This window comes from Dermacentor andersoni, chromosome 8 (assembly GCF_023375885.2).
Source record: "Dermacentor andersoni chromosome 8, qqDerAnde1_hic_scaffold, whole genome shotgun sequence".
Taxonomy (NCBI): Eukaryota; Metazoa; Arthropoda; class Arachnida; order Ixodida; family Ixodidae; genus Dermacentor; species Dermacentor andersoni.
The window spans coordinates 97336279-97354419 of record NC_092821.1 but is presented as its reverse complement, the minus strand read 5'-3'; the positions used below and the strand labels follow the sequence as shown (position 1 = coordinate 97354419).

The window sequence follows — 18141 nt, the reverse complement described above, 5'->3', positions numbered from 1 at the left end:
GCGTGTGTGTGTGTGTGTGTGTGTGTGTGTGTGTGTGTGTGTGTGTGTGTGTGTGTGTGTGTGTGTGTGTGTGTGTGTGTGTGTGTGTGTGTGTGTGTGTGTGTGTGTGTGTGTGAGAGAGAGAGAGAGAAAGAGATATTCTAGGTTGTCTACTTGTCTTCGCAATTACCCTGTACTTCGTTGCCAGCCTTCTTTAGCTCTTCCTTTGTTTCGTGTCTCTGAGGTATAAAGATACCTGAGCACTCTAGCTACCCGCATATTTTCATCGGTGTTCCCGAGTATTTCCTCTAAGCTAACTCTGGCTCTGCGAGCCTCCGACTCCAAAAGAGGGCCGATCCAGGTTGTGCACTATATACTCTGCGCAAGTAGAAGTCTCCATGAACCTCTGGGTGATATTCACGGAGCAGGCACTTTTAGACGTAACAAAATACGCGTACAACGACGTTTAAATCCGGGAATGCTTGCGGTACCAATGCATGATGCACTTGAAGCGTGTAGCTATAGCCCTGCCGCAAGTTCTTTCTATGACGCATTCCTCCTCCTCATTCTGCCCTCAAGATTCAGCAACGCAGCCATCCTGGAGCAGGTCGCGTGGCGCTTCATCGAGGACTACTCGTACGCCAACTCGTACGCCGCCGCTGTGGCCACGTTTGGCAACAAAGAAGCCGTGGCTCGCTTCAGGCCCCGCAACTGCTACTCGTTCACCGAGAGCCGCTTCCAGATGTCGCTTTTCATGGGGAGAGTCGGTGAACTGCGCCAGTCGCCCTTCCTGAGCACCGTCAAAACCATCTTCGAAGACTTGCGCTACACCACCCAGCGGCTGCTCTCCGACGCGGCGCCTTGGATAGATCCGGCCGCCCGAATCGAGGCGGTGGCCATATTGCAGCGGCTGCATCTGGAGCCGTTCTGGTCGCTGTTCGATGCCGAGGGATTCAAACCGATGCTGGCTCCCAGCGCCATCCGAAAGTACCTGGACGCCTTCCCGACACAATTTTCATCGCCATTGAAAGGCTGGATGCAGGTAAGCGGGCTACAATGAAAACATTGACAAAGCTATAGTCGGCAACAACATAAAACTTACAAACAAGCTCTACCTGCAAAAACGCCATGCACTTGCCATTGATATCTGAAAGAGAGCCGAGCCAGCTGTAGTCCACTAACAGCTTAGTGACATTGCTTTTTTGTAATATAAATTCTGTATCAATCGAAAAAAAAATATCGTTGTTCCAAATTAAAATATTATCTACGTCCTGAAACCAGTGACTTAAAGACAATTCCCTACGGAAAGAATTGTCTTAATCTCGCCAGAGCGCTTGACATAAGGAAAATAGGCGAACCTAATTTGCTGCATGTAAGTTGCTTATGATTGTGAGTAGACTACCGCACGGCCGGACTGGACTACGCGCGCGTATCCCCCCCCCCCCCGCCCCTTCACCCCCAGGTCTTCGAAAATGGAATGTTTTCCGCCTGCACCGCCACTCTCCGGCGACGCTGTCCACCGACCCGTGCTAGAGTTACTCTATAGGCTCCCTTTATATAGGCTCCATCCAATACGATAACTCATACCCCAGCAACCCTGCCGCTTGTTACCATCGCGCACAGAGAGACGCGTTCAGAGGAACGCGCGTCAATTATCGCTGACTGAGCTGGTTGAGGTTTTCGTCTCTTATCGCGGTTAGAACAGCCAGTGTCAAACACATCGCGCAGTGCTTCTGCAAATCATATGATGCTTACAGAGGTCGCAGGGAAACTCTACGTTCTGTAGCCAAACTGCCAACGTCTATTAAAATTCCTCGTTTTACAAGCAAGACATGTTGCTACAAGGAGCATGATTAGGAAAAAACTTTCTTTAGATCGATAGCTCTACTACTGCAGGTGCAAACCCAGAAAACGCCTGGTTCCGTAAATCTGACCTTCAAGCTCAGTCAAGGTCAAACTGGGACTTAGCCTACCACTACCGGCGGCTGCTGCATACACCGCGTGGGCGCCCATATGTTGAAAGCGATATGCGATGTGTACAAAGTGCTGGTAGCTTCGTGTGCGCTGTGCTTTCGACGCTTAGTTCGCGTTGAAGCGAGACGCAGCACGAAGGTCAATTCACTCGCTGCTGCCGCGCCGAGCAACGTCTGCGTGTTATATTGTGGTGCAATTGTAGATGCGGTAGCTGCTGACGGCGCCGAGCAGCGTCTGTGTCCTTTCCCAAAGCAAGTAAAACTTAGTTTTACTTGCTTGCAAGTAAAACTTACTTGCTTGCAAGTAAAACTTAGTTTAACCGCGTTCAACCACGGCACTTTCTATAGCAATATTATGTCTCGCACACCTTGAATCCGGCTCAGCGACACTGGTGCACTGATGTGTGCCACTTTGCAAGTGACATACGTTCGTGGTTACTCAGTAAAGCTCATCAGTGAGTATGGATGTTGTATATATGTTGTTCTCGAGTACCAGTAAAGATAATTATATGTATTGTTGATAAAACATCAACACAGAAATGGTCTTCATTACCCATACCCTGAATTTCTGGTACTCCTATACCAAATTGTTAGCGTTTTAAAAAAAAAACGTGCATCATCTCTCCCGGACAAGCATTGAGGAAGTGTTCATCCCCATTGTGACAGCCTATGTGGAAGACTCCCCCGTTCTAAGTTGCCCAGAGAGCCTGAACAACGGCCACGGCAGGCGGTCAGCACATTTTATTGCTGAAAAGTTTATTCACCTACGCCTGGTCAACCACGCAAGCGTTGTCGCCGATAAGAACGAAAAACCTGCATCGTGCTCGCATAATTAATCAAGAAAGTTCTTTGGGCTGTAAGCCCTATTTTGTGTATTTAAGAGCTGTATTGAAAAGACGCTGAAATAAATTAGCTGTTTCTTCTTTTGCCTGTGGTTACATGACAAGTTGTCGATCTTTAAATATGCAGCGGCATTGTATTGATATCTGCATCGAATATGCGTTAAACGAGCAGCATTTCCAGTGTTTGAAAAGAAAAGGTATTTTGCCAACTATTCTCTTTTACCAGCATTTCCTCGCTCGTAAAACGAGGAATTTTTTTAGATGTTGACACTGTATCTATAGAAGTAGGAGTTCTTTTACGACCTCTGTACAGCTCGTATCATTTGCTGAATCACTGCGCGACGTCTTTGGCACTGACTGTTCTAACAATCATGAAACACAAAAAGTTGCACTGACGCCCGAAAGGCGAAGCATCAATTGCGATAGAAAATCAGTAGGCAGCTATACGAAGTGTGTAGGATAATCATATGGTCCCATTGAACTGTTTAACTATTTCTTTTGTTAGATATACATGACTGCGTGGCAGAAGCCTCACGAGCGCGTCTGTTCCCATCAGAATCCTCTGGTCTGCTCTCCGCGTTTGCGCGTAACATGATCAAACGTTTACTAAAGCGAAACTTTCTTTGCCTCTTCTCCCGACTTTCCGGGCGCTGCTGCTGCTGTGATGGTCGTGTCGCGGGTGCCGCTGGGTTTCTTGCAACACCACCAGACGGCACTCGCCTCCTGGTCTTGCTATAGGGTGCCTCAATGTCCTCCACGTGCGCCCGCCGCTCTAAACAGGGTGGACAAATTCTTTGAGGGAACTCTCGCCGCCAAAACAGCCATTACCATGCCCAGCTCGCGTGTCGAGACGTGAACGCTTCCCGGGTTTTGATCGTGTCCCTCAAAGTTTGTGCGTTTGGCACGTGTTGTGCTTGCTTTCCTTATAGTTCTCGGATATTTTTTTGCTTTAAGAGCAGAAAATCTAGGGACTTTCCTATGATTATCCTACACACTTCGTATAGCTGTCTACTAATTTTCTATCGCAATCGATGCTTCGCCTTTGGCGTAACTGCAACTTTTTGTGTTTCGTGATTGTTAGAACAGTCAGAGTCAAAGACGTCGCGCAGTGATTCAGCAAATGATACGAGCTTTACAGAATCTAGAGCTTTCCTATGCGACACAAATGCAGGGCAGGTGTTGGACTGTGGAGGTCGCGTGCTGGGCTGCGATAGTGTATACATTACAATCGTCCATAGCCTGAAGAGAGCGCTTGGAGCTGGCGTCTCAACAGCGTGCTGGCCACGTATGCAGACGGAGCGCGTAAACACCCGAGAGCAAAATGACTCCAAAGTGTGCGCTCAGCGCCGAGGGCACGCAGGCCCGAAAGAAGCGTCGCGCGAAACAGGAGTGTCTTCGCTACTCATCGAAACTTGTTGCAGACCGGGAATGTATGTATGCAGTGTATACACACAATTATAATAAATAATCGAATTAAGTACAGCCCACAATTAAATTAAAGTTTAACATTTCTTTCCCGATGCGATGTACCGTGTGAGGCCATGATAATGCTCAACCCTCTCAGAAATTATGAACAATAACGCACAACAATCCCTCAAGCAAACATATCTCCCTGTAGGTTCTGCGGACTACGCAGACTAGCAGCAGTGGTGAATGCAAAGTAACGTTTAGGACCAACTCACCACTCTCGTATTGGACTAAACGCTGAAGAAATTACACATTCGCCGCCAATGTCACCACGAGTTATCGCCATTCAAAGCAAACAGCAAACAAAGCTTCGCTTGCATCGATTCCCACAGTGCGTAGGATCAGCATATTTTTTTATCGGCGCCCTCAGGCGGCGTACAGGGGCCCCTAGTGGTTGCCAGACGCCGGAGGCGAAACCGAAGCTCGCTGAACCGAAACTGTGTGCTCCCACACCACACCACTTCCTCCTAAATATGAAGAGACAAGTATATTATGGCAAGGACGTCGACAGCACAAGTATAGGTGAACAGTGAGTCATGTCCCAAGCCGCTGAGGTAAACGCACATTTCTTCCTGTATTCGTAGCGCACATGTGTGTGTGTCTTGGGCATGACTCGGTGTCGCTGTGGTTGAGTTGTTGCTCTACTTGCGCTGGTTTCAGTCGGCCCACGGAGATGACTTCGGATCGTCCAAGAGTTTCAATTCTGGAAGTTTTCGAGTTGCGACGAAATACTTTGAATGGGCCGTCGTGTGGTGGCTGAAGGGGTTCCTCAAAGCATCGCGGCACATGAAAGCGTGGGTGCTGTTACCCAAGTATTCGGACACGTAAAAAAAAAATTATGGGGTTCTACTTGCCAAAACCACTTTCTGATTATGAGGCACGCCGTAGTGGAGGACTCCGGAAATTACGACCACCCGGGGTTCTTTAACGTGCACTTAAATCTAAGTACACGGGTGTTTTCGCATTTCGCCTCCATCGAAATGCGGCCGCCGTGGCCGTGATTTAATCCCGCGACCTCGTGCTCAGCAGCCGAACACCATAGCCACTGAGCAACCACGGCGGGTATTCGGACACGTAGACAACAGTGTTCTTCGCTCGAGTCGGCGTGGGGTGGAGCTGTCCATCATAGTTCGCAAGCGTGACACGTACAGGAGAGGATCGGGCAAGTGCTAGTTTTTGCTCGCTTCTCTACATTGGCCAGGGTGGCGAAGGGTTGTGCCATAGAGCAACTCAGCGCTTGTACATTTCAAGTCACTTTTCAGCGTTAAGGCAATAAGAATAAGTGGCAGGACTTCGGTTCATCGTCATGTTTCTCCGTAGGCAGTTGTAGAAGATTTGAGCTGCCTATGCATTCGCTCATTCAGGCCGTTAGCTGCTGGGTGGTACGCAGTGGTGCGAATACAATGTGTGCCACGGAGAGCGAGAAGTTCCTTGAAGACGGAAGACCCAAACTGGCGTCCGCAGTCTGTTGTGATGGTGTATGGTGTTCCGACGCGTGCAATCCATGTCTGCAAGGATTACCTTTGCGACGGTCTCAGCAGACATATCTCGCGGAGGAACGGCTTTTGGCCAGCGAGTAAAGCGATCGACACAGGTAAGAATGTAGCAACAATCTTGGGAAGGTGGGAAAGGGCCAATCACTTCGACGTGGACTTCTCTGAACCAGGTGTCTGGTGGCAGGAAGGTTGACAATGGAGTCACAGTGTGGCGCTGTATTTCGCCGTCTTTCATCCGCCACTGCGCTCCGCGTTCGCTCTTTCATCCTTGGATGCGCTCGATCGCCGAGGGTCGACGCCGACGCTAAACGCAGGAACGCCTGCGCTCTCCAATGCGCCAAGTACGACTTGCACACAAGCCGCGGAGATGATAGCTTCGAATTGGTGTTCGAATTGGTGGCGGAGCCATTAGAAAAAGCATAAATCCTCATCCTTGTAGGCCTTCCACCTAGCGCAAGTGCGTTATTGATCTAACTGAATTGCTCAAAGTAAAATGTGTCAGAAAATTTGTACAATACAGCTTGCGCACAAGCTGCAGACATGGTAGCGTCGTATTGTAATTCGAATATATGAAAAACATAATTCTGCTTCGCGGAAGCTCAAACACAAAGCCTTCCAGCTGCCGTTTGTTTTTGCGTGGGCAAAATTGCGCGCACGCGGACACAAAAAATCCCGCTGTAAAAAAACAGACTCAGCAGCCTTGCGAGTGCCTTAGAAGGATAAGAATAGTACGAGATGGTAGCTCCAAAATACAGTAAATGTGCGAGCACCTCGATCCCCAGCGTGAACGATACCATAGGCTTATGAGCTGGTACTCTCGTACTTCTGCAAAGGCGTGGATGACGAATAAACGAATTTCTGATCCTGAGGTACTGCGGCTGGCTCCTATGTCCAGCGGGAGGCAAAATGGCAGCTCTTTTATGGAAAAGGTTATAATAGAAGACGGCACAGAGAGTGGTACGAGGCGAGATATCGAAAGAATATTTTGAAACTGGTTCTCAGACGCATTCTCATTGGAAAACATTTCAATAAATAAGTCCTGCGTGAAAAAATTTCGGGATTTTGTGATAACCTAGCCCAAATGGAAAGGAAAGAAGGCAAGAATTTAATGCCTCCAACAAACCTGCAAGAAGTTTTTGATGTTATCAGAGCTATGAAGAGCGAATCAGCAACCGGCACAGACGGCTTAGCAATCGAATTTTATCGGACCTGCTGGCCAGAATTAAACGCTGCCTTGGTATCTCTTCTTAACGGAATTTTTGCACGTGAATGTATTCCTAAATTGTTTACTCGGGGCCGCGTGATGCTCTTGCCAAAGCCGGACTCTAATCTTGAAGAACCATTATCCTGGAGGCCTATAACGCTGCTCAACTTTGACAATAAGATATTGTCAAACTTTCTTGTAAATCGCATGAAAGTATCATTGCCGAAAATGATCAATGTACATCAAACATATTCCGTGCCTGGTTGGGGTGTATTTTCATCTCCCAACTTAACACGTGATACCATAAAATACACAAGAGCGCGTGAAGCTTTAGGAGCGTTGGTAACCTCGGACCATGCTGAAGCGTTCTACCGCTTAGAACACCAGTATATATTTGAGGTGCTACAAAGGTGTAACTTCCCGAAAGTGTTTGTAAGCATGCTGTGCATATTGTACTTGGGAACAATGGCTGAGCTATTAATATCCTTTTGGCACCTAGCGTTGATGTGACAAGGGGAATGCGGCAGAGCTTTCCTTTGTAACCTGTATTCGTGCTTGCGATTGGCTCGTTGTTAAAGCGTTTTAGTAAGAGCCCGTCTATAAGAGAACTTTCTATGCAGGTAACAGGGGCCCTATAACGTAAAACTATTCCAATGTGCCTTTATTCCAATCTCCTGATGTCAAACTTGCGTACCGCCGACGCAATCATCGGGCGGTCACCCGCAGGGTTGTCTCAACAGACCAATCAAACGCTCTCCTCGTTCTTAGGAGATCAGTTTTGTTTGCTTGAAAAACGAATAACATTGCCTACACTGAGCGGCTCGTCTAATCTTATTGGCTCACAAGAGGCGAGGAGCACGCTCAAGTGGAGAGGAATTCGATGGGACCGAGCAACTGCACTAACAATCGATAACCGGATGAAGAGGGTGGTGCCGGCGTCTGCAATTGGTCCGCGTTAGCTTACATCGCTTGCGTTGGCTCGTCGACAATCGCGGCGGCATGCAACGGAAGCTTAAGAATGACGCTAAAACGGATCCTCAGTAAAGAAGAGTTGCCAGAACAAGGTCGTAAACGTGCCGGAAGGGCTCGATAACGTTACACGCCCACGCAAAAAGTTTTATTACACACAAATAAACCCATGCTCTCCGGCAAATGCGAGTAGCCAGTGCCTGAGCGATCGGTGGCAGCCATCTTTTATACCTTTCGGAACGGAGCAGCCTGCGGCTATTCAGAATAATATTCAGTTTTGTTAGGCATATTAATTCATCTTTAACGCGTACACGTCACTTTGACGTGGGGAGTCTTCGCGGTTTTGTGACGTAGCGTGACAGGCAGGTGAAGTGGGTGCAGCCCGAAAAATTTTGACCAATAGCCGAGGGCTAATCGCGAATAGGCGTCGAATCAGAAATAACTATTTTTATTTTGTTCGGTCAAATCATGCATAATCAGTGTGTAGACGTCATAGCAGATAGGGAGCTATCGCGGCTTTCGTGACGTCGCGTGACAGACAGGTTAAGTGGGGGTGGCCCAAAAAGGTTTTTGACCAATCGCGGAGGGCTGGTTGCAGAATTGGAATAGTTTTACGTTATATAGCGCCCCAGGATGCATAAAAGTATTAGCGTATGCTGATGACATTACTTTATTGTTACGAGATGGGGAAGTCGTGTTGCGTTATCCAAATCTGGACTCAATCGATGACAACACACCTTCGGAAGATCAGATATACGTATTCTCGGTTTCTACAGCCGTTCATTACACACTGCGACGTCCCCTTGTTCTTGACACACCATATAGCACTGGTGGCGCCTTCCAGTAAGTGAAGTTTCCAAAGTCAGCATTGTCAGAAAATTCGCCAAGTAAGATGCCTACATTGGCTAGACATGTGGTAACGTCGACTTGTAATGTAAACGTTTCACAAAAACCCTTCCGTTCGCTTGGGAACTAGAACACTGTCGTTAGTTTCAGGCCGACGTGATGGATCTTGAGCGTTGTGTGACCTGCGTACCATTGTTGCAGTAAAATTTTGTACAAACTAATAATTCCACGTGTTTCCAAATTTCATTAATCGCTATGTTCAAAATATTTATTTACTGTAAGGTGTATTCCTACATGGTGTATACTAGAGTGCGCTAACATAAAATTATTCCAATCTGCTTCTATTTCATTTCTGCCATTAGCCCTTGACGATTGGCCGAAAATTTCCGGACCATGCCCGCTTCAGCTGTCTGACACGCGTCACCGAAAACTGCGAAAAAAAAATCCCGTCTGCTGTGACATGTACACACGATAACGCATGATTAGGGCGAACAAAATAATAACAATTAATTCATTCCGATTATATGCGTTTTTCGTCCTTAGTCCTCCACTATTGGTCAAATTTCTCAGGCTGCGCTCGTTTCCCCCATCTGTCGCGTGACGTCACAAAACCGCAAAAAAAGAAAACTTAACCACGTTACGGTGACGCGTAGGCACTAAACATTCATTCATATGCCGAACAAAACAATTCTTTTTTTTTTTTTTTGCCGGGGACTGCTCCGTTCCGAACGGAAAAGACGATGACTGGTCTCAGATTACTCTGGCACTAGCCTCTCGGAGCTGCCGGTGAGAACGAATTTTTTCCCAGATAAGAAAAAAAAATTCCGCGGCAGTATAGCACTGTCGAGCCCTTTCAGCACGTATACGACATCGCTTTGCAACTGTTCTTCGCTGAGGATCCGCTTTAGTGGCATATTTGACTCCCAGTTGCACGCCTCCGTGCTTTTCGACCAGCCACCGCAAACTCAGGAAGGGCAAGCAGAGCAATCGCAGATTCCGGCGCCACTGCCCTCACCCGGTTACTACATTAAAGGGACACTAAAGAGAAATAATAGATCAGTTGAGACTAATAAAGCATTGTTTGAGAACCCTGCAGACATTCATTTCAAAATAATAGTTTGATTATTAGGTGAGAAAATGAAGGTCGAAGTATGAGTACTTGAATTTCGCGCCGAAACCCCGACGCCAGCACGTCAGTGTGTTTTCGCGTTTAGGCCGCGTTGGCTGAGTAAAGGTTCTCGAAACTTGCCATGTTTAATAGTTGGTTTCTTTAGAACACAATGTAGTAAATCTGTACCGCTATATAATTAAGTAGGCCCTAGAAGATGCCACCAAAATCCATGGCGTCAAGGCGACCAGGTGCGAAACTTCAAGGAGGCGTCACCACTCGTCTTTCGTTCTTGCTCTTTTTCTGGTTTACCAAGCGTCTTATCGTGGTAAGAGTGGTGGTTTTGGTTTCATAGAAAGGTAATTTACTGATGCAGAAGAAATCATTTTTCTCTTTAGTGTCCCTTTAACTGTGCTAGCTCGGCCCCACTACCACCCTTTGCCATTTTACGTGCTCCTCCCTCTTTTCGGCCAGTTAGATAAGAAACACCCGTGAATGTAGGCAATGCTGTCCGCTTTGAAAGCAAACAAAAGCGACCTCCCATAAACGAGGAGAGCGCTTGACTGGGCTTTTCAAACAAGCTGCGGGTCACAACCCGGTGCTTGCGTCGGCGATTAAGTGCATCTGACGTCAGGAGGTTGGAATAAAATCGAAATGTAATAGTCTTACAATGTATGGCCCCTGTTTGTAGACGCTCAACATGATCCACGCATCTTGTATTAATGTTTTGATCACATAACAGGTGGTATTAAAAAGTTTCGAGACTGACTCTGTTTTGGAAACAAGCATTTATCTGTGTGCTCTCACACACTGCCACCTTCGAAGTAGTCCCTTTGCACAGCAATACGGCGCTCGGAGCACTTTTTTCCATCCTTTCGAACATGTCCTAGCAGTCTCCTTTCCAGAAGTGTTCGAAGACCTTCCGCCATTCGTGCTTCATTTCAGCAATTGGGTCAAAACTGAAACATTAACTGTATTTTCATAAGCACACGTTCTTAAATTTTGGGAAGAGAGTGAAATTAGCGGGAGCTAAATCTGGCGATTAAGGTGAGCGTTGAGGAGAAACATTGTTCCTTCGGGCGAGATGCTCGCGTATGCGGAGTGCTCACTTGCAGGGTGCCTTATCGCCGTGCAGCAACTACAGCAGCATCTAGCCATTGGGCATAAATTGCTGATGCACAATATCACAACAGTCAAAAAAGGCGGTAAGCATGTGCTTCATCGAGCTGTACACTTGTCCGGCCTTTGTTTTGGTCGTAGAGACGTTGGGCTTTTCCGCTGCGACGACTATTGCGTGTTCCCAGGATGGTAACCCTTAAAGCAAGGTGCTAGGCAATACAAACGTGGACGAGAAGAGCACAAGGGTGGGCGCTCACCTTGCTTATAACGATGAACTACCGACTCGCCAAACAACGTGCGCTATTCGTAACCGAACCCGCCGTGGTTGCCCTGTGGCTATGGTGTTGGGCTGCTGAGCACGAGGTCACGGGATCGAATCCCAGCCCCGGCGGCCGCATTTCGAGGGGGGCGAAATGCGAAAACACCCGTGTACTTAGATTTAGGTGCACGTTAAAAAACCCCAGGTGGTCAAAATTTCCGGCGTCCCACACTACGGCGTGCTTCATAATCAGAAAGTGGTTTTGGCACGTAAAACCCCATAATTTTTTATTCGTAACCGTAAACTTCAGTTTCCTTTCTAGTGACGATCCTCGACGTGAAAGACGGGTCATTTGACAGGTTTTGCTTCCGCTTATTTCTTCGCCCCCTTCCCTACAACAACAAAAAAAGAAAGCCCATCTCAACGGCCGCCGTTTTGACACGATTGCTGAAATCAAGCGAGAACCGCAGAAGGGGTTCGACCTGTTCCAAAAGGAGTTCAAGGACATATTCGCAAAGTGACATATGTAGGAACGCTGGGAACGCTATATTGCTGTGCTGGGGAACTATTTCTGTTGTGACAGCGTTCCAATGCGCATAGTTAAATTACTTCTTTGTGGCCTGATCCCAAAGAGGATGCAGTCTAACAGAGTATCTCAAAGCGTTAGCTGTCACGAGGGAAGACAGCCAGAAACCGCCACACGACGCACGCGCCAAATGTCTCGCGGAGCTATACCTACTTGGCATTGGCAAGCGAGGGGTATATGCATGCGAGTGTGTCCTAGTGACAACGAAAACGTATGAAAAGCGAGCGTCGGACTGCTGTGCTGGGGACAGAGGCTCCATTCCGTCCATGGGGCACTTGAATTTCTTCTTTACATAAGAGGCGCGAAGCGAAGTGAGAACCTGCCTACCGCAAAGTGTCTGCATGGGATGAGTCAAAGAATTCTTCGCATTAAAGAAAGTCAAAGTTTCGCGCCAAAGGCGAGACATCGACTGCGATAGCAAATTAGTAGACAGCTATACGAAGTAAGGGAATTAACATTATCGGTTGTATAAACTCGTAAACATTCTCTTATCAACTAAACTAACAAGCATGGTGTCACGCACGCACAGGAAAATGTAAAGACATCTCAGTCGACGAGCGCGGACGCTCGCTGTCTAAAAGCTGGAGTGCGGAAGAGCGGCAGCAGCAGCGAGCGAATTGACCGTCGTGCTGCCTCTCGCTTCGACGCGAATTGAGCGGCAAGAACAAAGCGCATGCGAAGCTATGAGATCTCTGCGCACCTGGACTCTGTACTCATCGGAGATCGCTTTCAAGATAGGGCCCGCGCGGAAGCGCTCAGCCGCGCCGTACGCAGCCGCAGCCGGAGTATAGAACGCCTCCCACCTCAACGCGGTGCCGCCTTCCTCCCTTGCGCGCGCGAGATCTAGCCACCATCCTCGGTTTACCCTCGCACGCTTTCACTCATACCTACAGCGTATATGGCCCGCGGCCACGGTGTTATCGCACTTCCTTTATGCGAAACATCACGACAGCATGAACGCCGACTGCGACTATGATGCTGCAAATGCGCCTGGAGTGTTCGTACAATTGCTATTGCAATACAAAAAAAATCGCAGTTTCGCCCGAAAGGCGGAGCACCGGTTGCGATAGAAAATTAGTAGATAGCTATACGATGTAAGGATAGTAGATTTATCGGCAGCATAAACTTATCAACATTCACTTACTAAGTAAATTAACAATGATAGAATATTATTGCGACATCATCGAGAGATGCTCAAGAGACGAGCCGCCTCGAGAACGATGATGAAGTGGGTCTGTGCCCTTGGCGCGAGCGAGGGTCGGCCTGGCTGTCTGGCTCCAGTGTAAATAGCCTGTAAATAGCCCCTTTCGTCTGTGTCTTTCCACACGTAACGATATGTAAGCGCGAGTTAACGGAGACAACGCTGTCTTTGTGTATATGTTTCTTTCTACGTCCTCGTTCAGTCACGCTTACACATTCTATCATGGATTCATACCAACTAGCCCGCCAACATGTCAGTTATATTTATATTTAACAGGCAGGGACCTATTTGTCAATCACACATGGTGAACCACGGGGGCCAGAAAAAGAAATGATCTGAATTTGCATTTATCTCTTGCAACTATGAAATCTCAAGATAATACAGGGACAAAAGGCAATGAGTGTCCCACAGTGGTCTCTGATCCCGCCCAGTAGCAGCAGTACAGCGCACATAAGTATGCACATTTGCTACAAAGAATTTGAATAATTCAACAAAGAATTGTATTTGCTGTTTAATACTACAACATAAATGTATCGCTAGTTTATGTAATAGTATTGCCGAGGTTATACGCAACGACGTACAATCAACATAAATTACTTGCAATATTCACGCAAAAAACTTTACTCGCTATCCCGGCCTTGCGACAGTAGATGTCCAGCGAAGCTGTTGAAAACCACCACAACATCTGCTGAGGGGAGTATGCAATGCCTTATTGCTTTGTAACGCGCCCCCCCTGCCCTCCCCGCCCCCTCAATTTCCGCTAGATTTAATTACTGTTGAGTTCACAGTTCTTCCAGGGCAACGGGATAACTTATTCGTACGCAAAACACACTCGTAAAGCTCTGGATAGCTTACATGCGTAATTTACAAAAAAAAAATTCATTAGTTTCCTATATTTGAAGTTTACCTACATATTGCCATAACGCGCCCTTTATTTTCGCCAAATATAAGCAAAATATCTTGTTTAGTTCGCCGAGGACATCGCTGAAACTAAGACGGAACGTGTTATGACGCCTGAAAATAGGGAAAGAAAAACGACGGCTTATTAATTGCAACGCTTCTAACCGGACCAGGAAGGTAAAAATATTGTCACACATTGCAGTTAGTGTGTCCCCCGTCCTCTTTCCACAAATATAAACCTGTTGTAACAGCTATGTCGGGACACTGAGAAGCTTAGCTAATAACGGCCATGTGTAAGAATTTTTTTGCAAAGACTGTGTTTTATCTAAGCGTATTTAACTTCTCACAGAGAGTTTCCATAGTGTACCACCAATTTTCACTAAATTTGGTCTTGGCGGCTTTTATAGTTCTGCCAGGACAGCGGGCTTTGGACCACTTGCATACGTATTCTACTGAAAAATGCGCATTTAACCCACCCATTTGGAATATTGCCTACACATTACCCATACCATTCCCTTAATTTTCCGCAGATATAAACAAGATGCCTTGCTTAGCTTATCGAGGACATCGGAGAAACAAACTACAAATCTCGTAATATCCCCTTCAGTCACGGAGTACACGTTTGTGAACGCGACTTACTTTTGCCATTACATACACGCAGAGTGCCTCCAGCGGCCAGTCAGAGGGCAATTTTGCGTGCATTTTCGGGCTTCTCTCACGCTCGGAAAAACTATTAGGAACGTACTGGGCAACAGAAAGCTGTGTCAGGAATTTCTCATGTCACTCTACAATTTTCTAATTGACACTTTTCATCTAATTATAATATCTGAGAAGTTGATTAATTAATGAAGACTAATTGTCTAATTTAGGTGGAATGAAAAAAACTGTCTTGGTATCTCCAAGCGATGGCAAACAATATTACCTTGCTTCTGTCCAGCTACGTGGCGTTCGCATATATTTAAACTATGGCTAAAATTAGCTGGGACACCCTGTACATGGCGTCGGCCATCCGTTCACCATGCGGAACGCTCTAGTCACATCGAGGCCATGCGCTTGGCATGGCCATAGCCGTGCGCCTTTAAAACAGTCGAAACGCAATACTGAAACCGTTCTTCAAAAAACGTGCACTCCGAATTCTCCGAATTATAGCTAATGTTTCGTGCTTCCACACTACTGCACCGCTTTTCGCCAAGTTTAACATTATCAAGTTTACTGGCACTTATGAAATTGGTTTATTGTTTTGTAGTCTTCCTTTTCCTACAATAAATTCTCATTGTTCTTGAAGTTGCTGCGAGGGCTACAGCGACAGCTGAGCGAAATGCGTACCCCCAGCCAGGATTGGCCACTAGTACCACATCGTCGTGCATACTATTTGTTGCAATAATGAACATATAGTGTTCCTTCGCTCTTTATAAAATATGAAAAGGAAGACAGTGATATTGCCGCATTTATGCGGAGAGGGATGTCACAGCGTTTCTGTCAGTAAATATTATACTATGTCTTGTTTTGCTCCGTTCTTTCACCTGAGCCCGCATGCGAGAATTTGTGTATGATTTCTCGCTTATGCTATACATAGCGTACAATTTCGTGGTATTCTGTCTTTGATGTACTTAATGCGTCTATTATTTGTTTCGGCGGCGTATGAAGTGGTACCATGTCTAATTTTCTTTTCTCGTCTTTACTTGTAACTGGCGCTGTTTTGTTAACGCAACTTCATTCTGATACGCTCGAATCATTTTACAGAATGTGCATTAAATATTCACTTTCTCTTCCTGCGCGCTGACTTTTGCATTGCCGTGAGGGGCCTTCAGGCACTTTCAAGCTACTCGCATCAGCTTTTTCGCCTGGACGCCCAACAAAATACGGTTTTCCCTTCAGGACGACGGACGACAATATTAGCGTTCTCGCGCGATATAGTTAAAAATGCAGAAGGCTGTACATGTCTCTCGCATGCCTTGGTTGGTTGAACACGCTGGAATCAATGTACTCATTATTACCTGGGCCAAAGCTTGCATGGGAGCCATCAAGGTCGCGTGAGAGATATGAATTTCGTCTGGGAAGTCACCCATGCGGTAGCTTCGGCACAGCGCCACCTCCTCTTCGCGACGAGCATGCCGTTCTTGTCTAAGTTACTGCCAAGGAAAAAACAGCACACGCTCAGTACAGTATAGGTCTATTCGATTCAGCCAAGTTTCTCTGCACCTTCTGCACCTATTCACGGTGCGCTGCACCTAGGCCTTCGATTCCCCGAGGTGCAGCGGTGCACCCTGCACCCCCGTGCACGATTGAACGGTGTGCAAGGCAAGGTGCCGCCGCGGTGTATGCAGTGCACCCTTGAACCTTGCAGCGAGTGGGCGCTGCCCGGCACACCATAACTGGCACCACCTGCACCTTTTCGCTTGTGGTGCCATGCACCTTTTCTCTGAATCGAACAAACCTTATGCGTGCACAGCCTTTGTACCAGCGGCGATGACTGCGCAGGCTGCCGACCTGCACCGTCGCGCGTTCCCCGGCTGGCCCCTCAACGACTCGCTGCTTCACCGTCACGGCGAGTACTCGTTCCCGGTGCAGTACGACTACTGGTGGAACTCGGTGTATCTGCACCTGGCCGTGGCGGCGCCGCCCATGCTCTACACGGACGCGCCCGCTTCGGTCAACTACGCGGGCTTTGGCACGGCCGTCGCCAGGCAGCTGGTCAGGGGCTTCGACGCGCTGGTGGGTGTCCTCCTCCGCCGCGCTTGCCCGAGACCCCGCCGCGGGTGCGCGTAATCGTGAAGGTCGTGTGTGCGCACCGTGTGCACGCTCGTGGGGGGCCATAACGTATTTCCGGCTCCTTCAATCCGGTTCCGCCATTTCAGCGGGCCATTTCGATCGGCCGCCTCGTATGCCGTCCAGGACTGTCCGAGCGCGACGCTCCATGCGCAACGCTCATTGGTTGAAAGCACCGCCTTGTATGGGCAGTAAGGGACTGTCAGGGACGGATAATAGAAGAGACCCAGTATGTATGAAAGCTAATGCCTTCGCGATTCATTTCGTTATGCTCTGAGGGTGCCGCCACGGGGAGGGTGTAACTTGGACGCCATCTTTCCTCATGCGCTCTCAGAGGGTGCTATTGTATAGATTCCGCTTCAACATCGAATTCTGCAACGATGGTATTTTGAGCCAGTCAGAGAGGCCGTAGCAACGCCGTGTGCCAATCAGACCTTGGCAATGTCCTGAGCGCACCCCTTCTGTGCACACTCTTACAACCCCCGAGATTACGAGCGCTGTTCCATCTCGGAGGCCACGCTTGCTTACACGCTCCACAACACATCAATATCGCAGAAGGGCTCGTTCCTGGACTCCAACAGAACCGTGAGGAGCTGGATGTCGAGAGCCACGCGCGAAGAGCTGCAGGAGAAGATCTCGTGCGCCGGCGGCAGACCCGACGTGCTCATGCACGTGGCCGCCGCCCAGGTCGCGTACCGGGCCTTTCGACAACACCGAGCGGCCGAGCCAAGACGCTACGCCGTGAGCAAGGACATCTCGTTGACGCCGGACATGCTCTTCTTCGTGACTCTGTGCCGCAGCCTGTGCGGCCGCGGTGAACTGTGTCCCAAGGTGCTCAGCAATATGGCTGCGTTTAGCCACGCGTTCTCCTGCAAACCCGATGCGCCCATGAACCGCGCCGACAAGTGCCCCTTCTTTGAGCAGGCGTGATATCTTGCCAAATATGGAACAGTGGTTGCCGAGTTCCTTCAAGAGGCGACGTTCGTTTGTGTGCCGATAGTGTTTTGCATCAGAGTTATATGAATTGCAAATAACGTGCGATATGAGTACAATTTCGTGCTCTTTTATTTTTGTAATGTTGCGCCTGAGCGTTTCAAGAGCTGCCCTGAGGCGTGGGACAAGCGCAGTTCTTGATCAAGATTTCAACGTACGAAAGATGTTGCCTTCTGTGCAGCTCAATTTCTTTCCTCATTTATTTATTATTTTTACTTGTGCATTTGCTTTTTGCGTCAATCTCCGTGCGGAACGTGCTTCTATTAATGAGCTGCTACTTAGGACGTGAGGAAAAGCGTGTGCGTTGGTACCTGGTGCTTCCATGTACGCGTCGACGTCGTTAGATATTCAGTTTAGTGTATATCGTAGATCGAAACTTTGGAATTGCCATTGAAACACAGCGGATTTAGGTCTGTTCAAGTGGATTACT

At 47.9% G+C, this 18141-nt stretch overlaps 1 protein-coding gene across 1 annotated transcript; it reads left to right on the top strand.

Annotated features, from left to right (window-relative positions):
- Positions 1-283: 283 nt before the first annotated feature.
- Positions 284-17648, top strand: LOC129384194 (uncharacterized). The gene is made up of 3 exons (XM_055069412.1): positions 284-1021; positions 16431-16664; positions 17274-17648. Exons 1-3 carry the CDS (start codon positions 458-460, stop codon positions 17646-17648), a joined length of 1173 nt encoding a protein of 390 aa, XP_054925387.1. The 5' UTR covers positions 284-457.
- The last annotated feature ends 493 nt before the right edge of the window (positions 17649-18141 follow it).

Excerpts from the sequence above, each read along its gene's own strand:
- LOC129384194 (XM_055069412.1), top strand. The coding sequence starts at position 458 with ATGCTTGCGGTACCAATGCATGATGCACTTGAAGCGTGTAGCTATAGC. Across the intron at positions 1,022-16,430 it reads CATTGAAAGGCTGGATGCAG|GCTGCCGACCTGCACCGTCG; the intron begins GTAAGCGGGCTA and ends ATGACTGCGCAG. Across the intron at positions 16,665-17,273 it reads TCAGGGGCTTCGACGCGCTG|AAGGGCTCGTTCCTGGACTC; the intron begins GTGGGTGTCCTC and ends TCAATATCGCAG.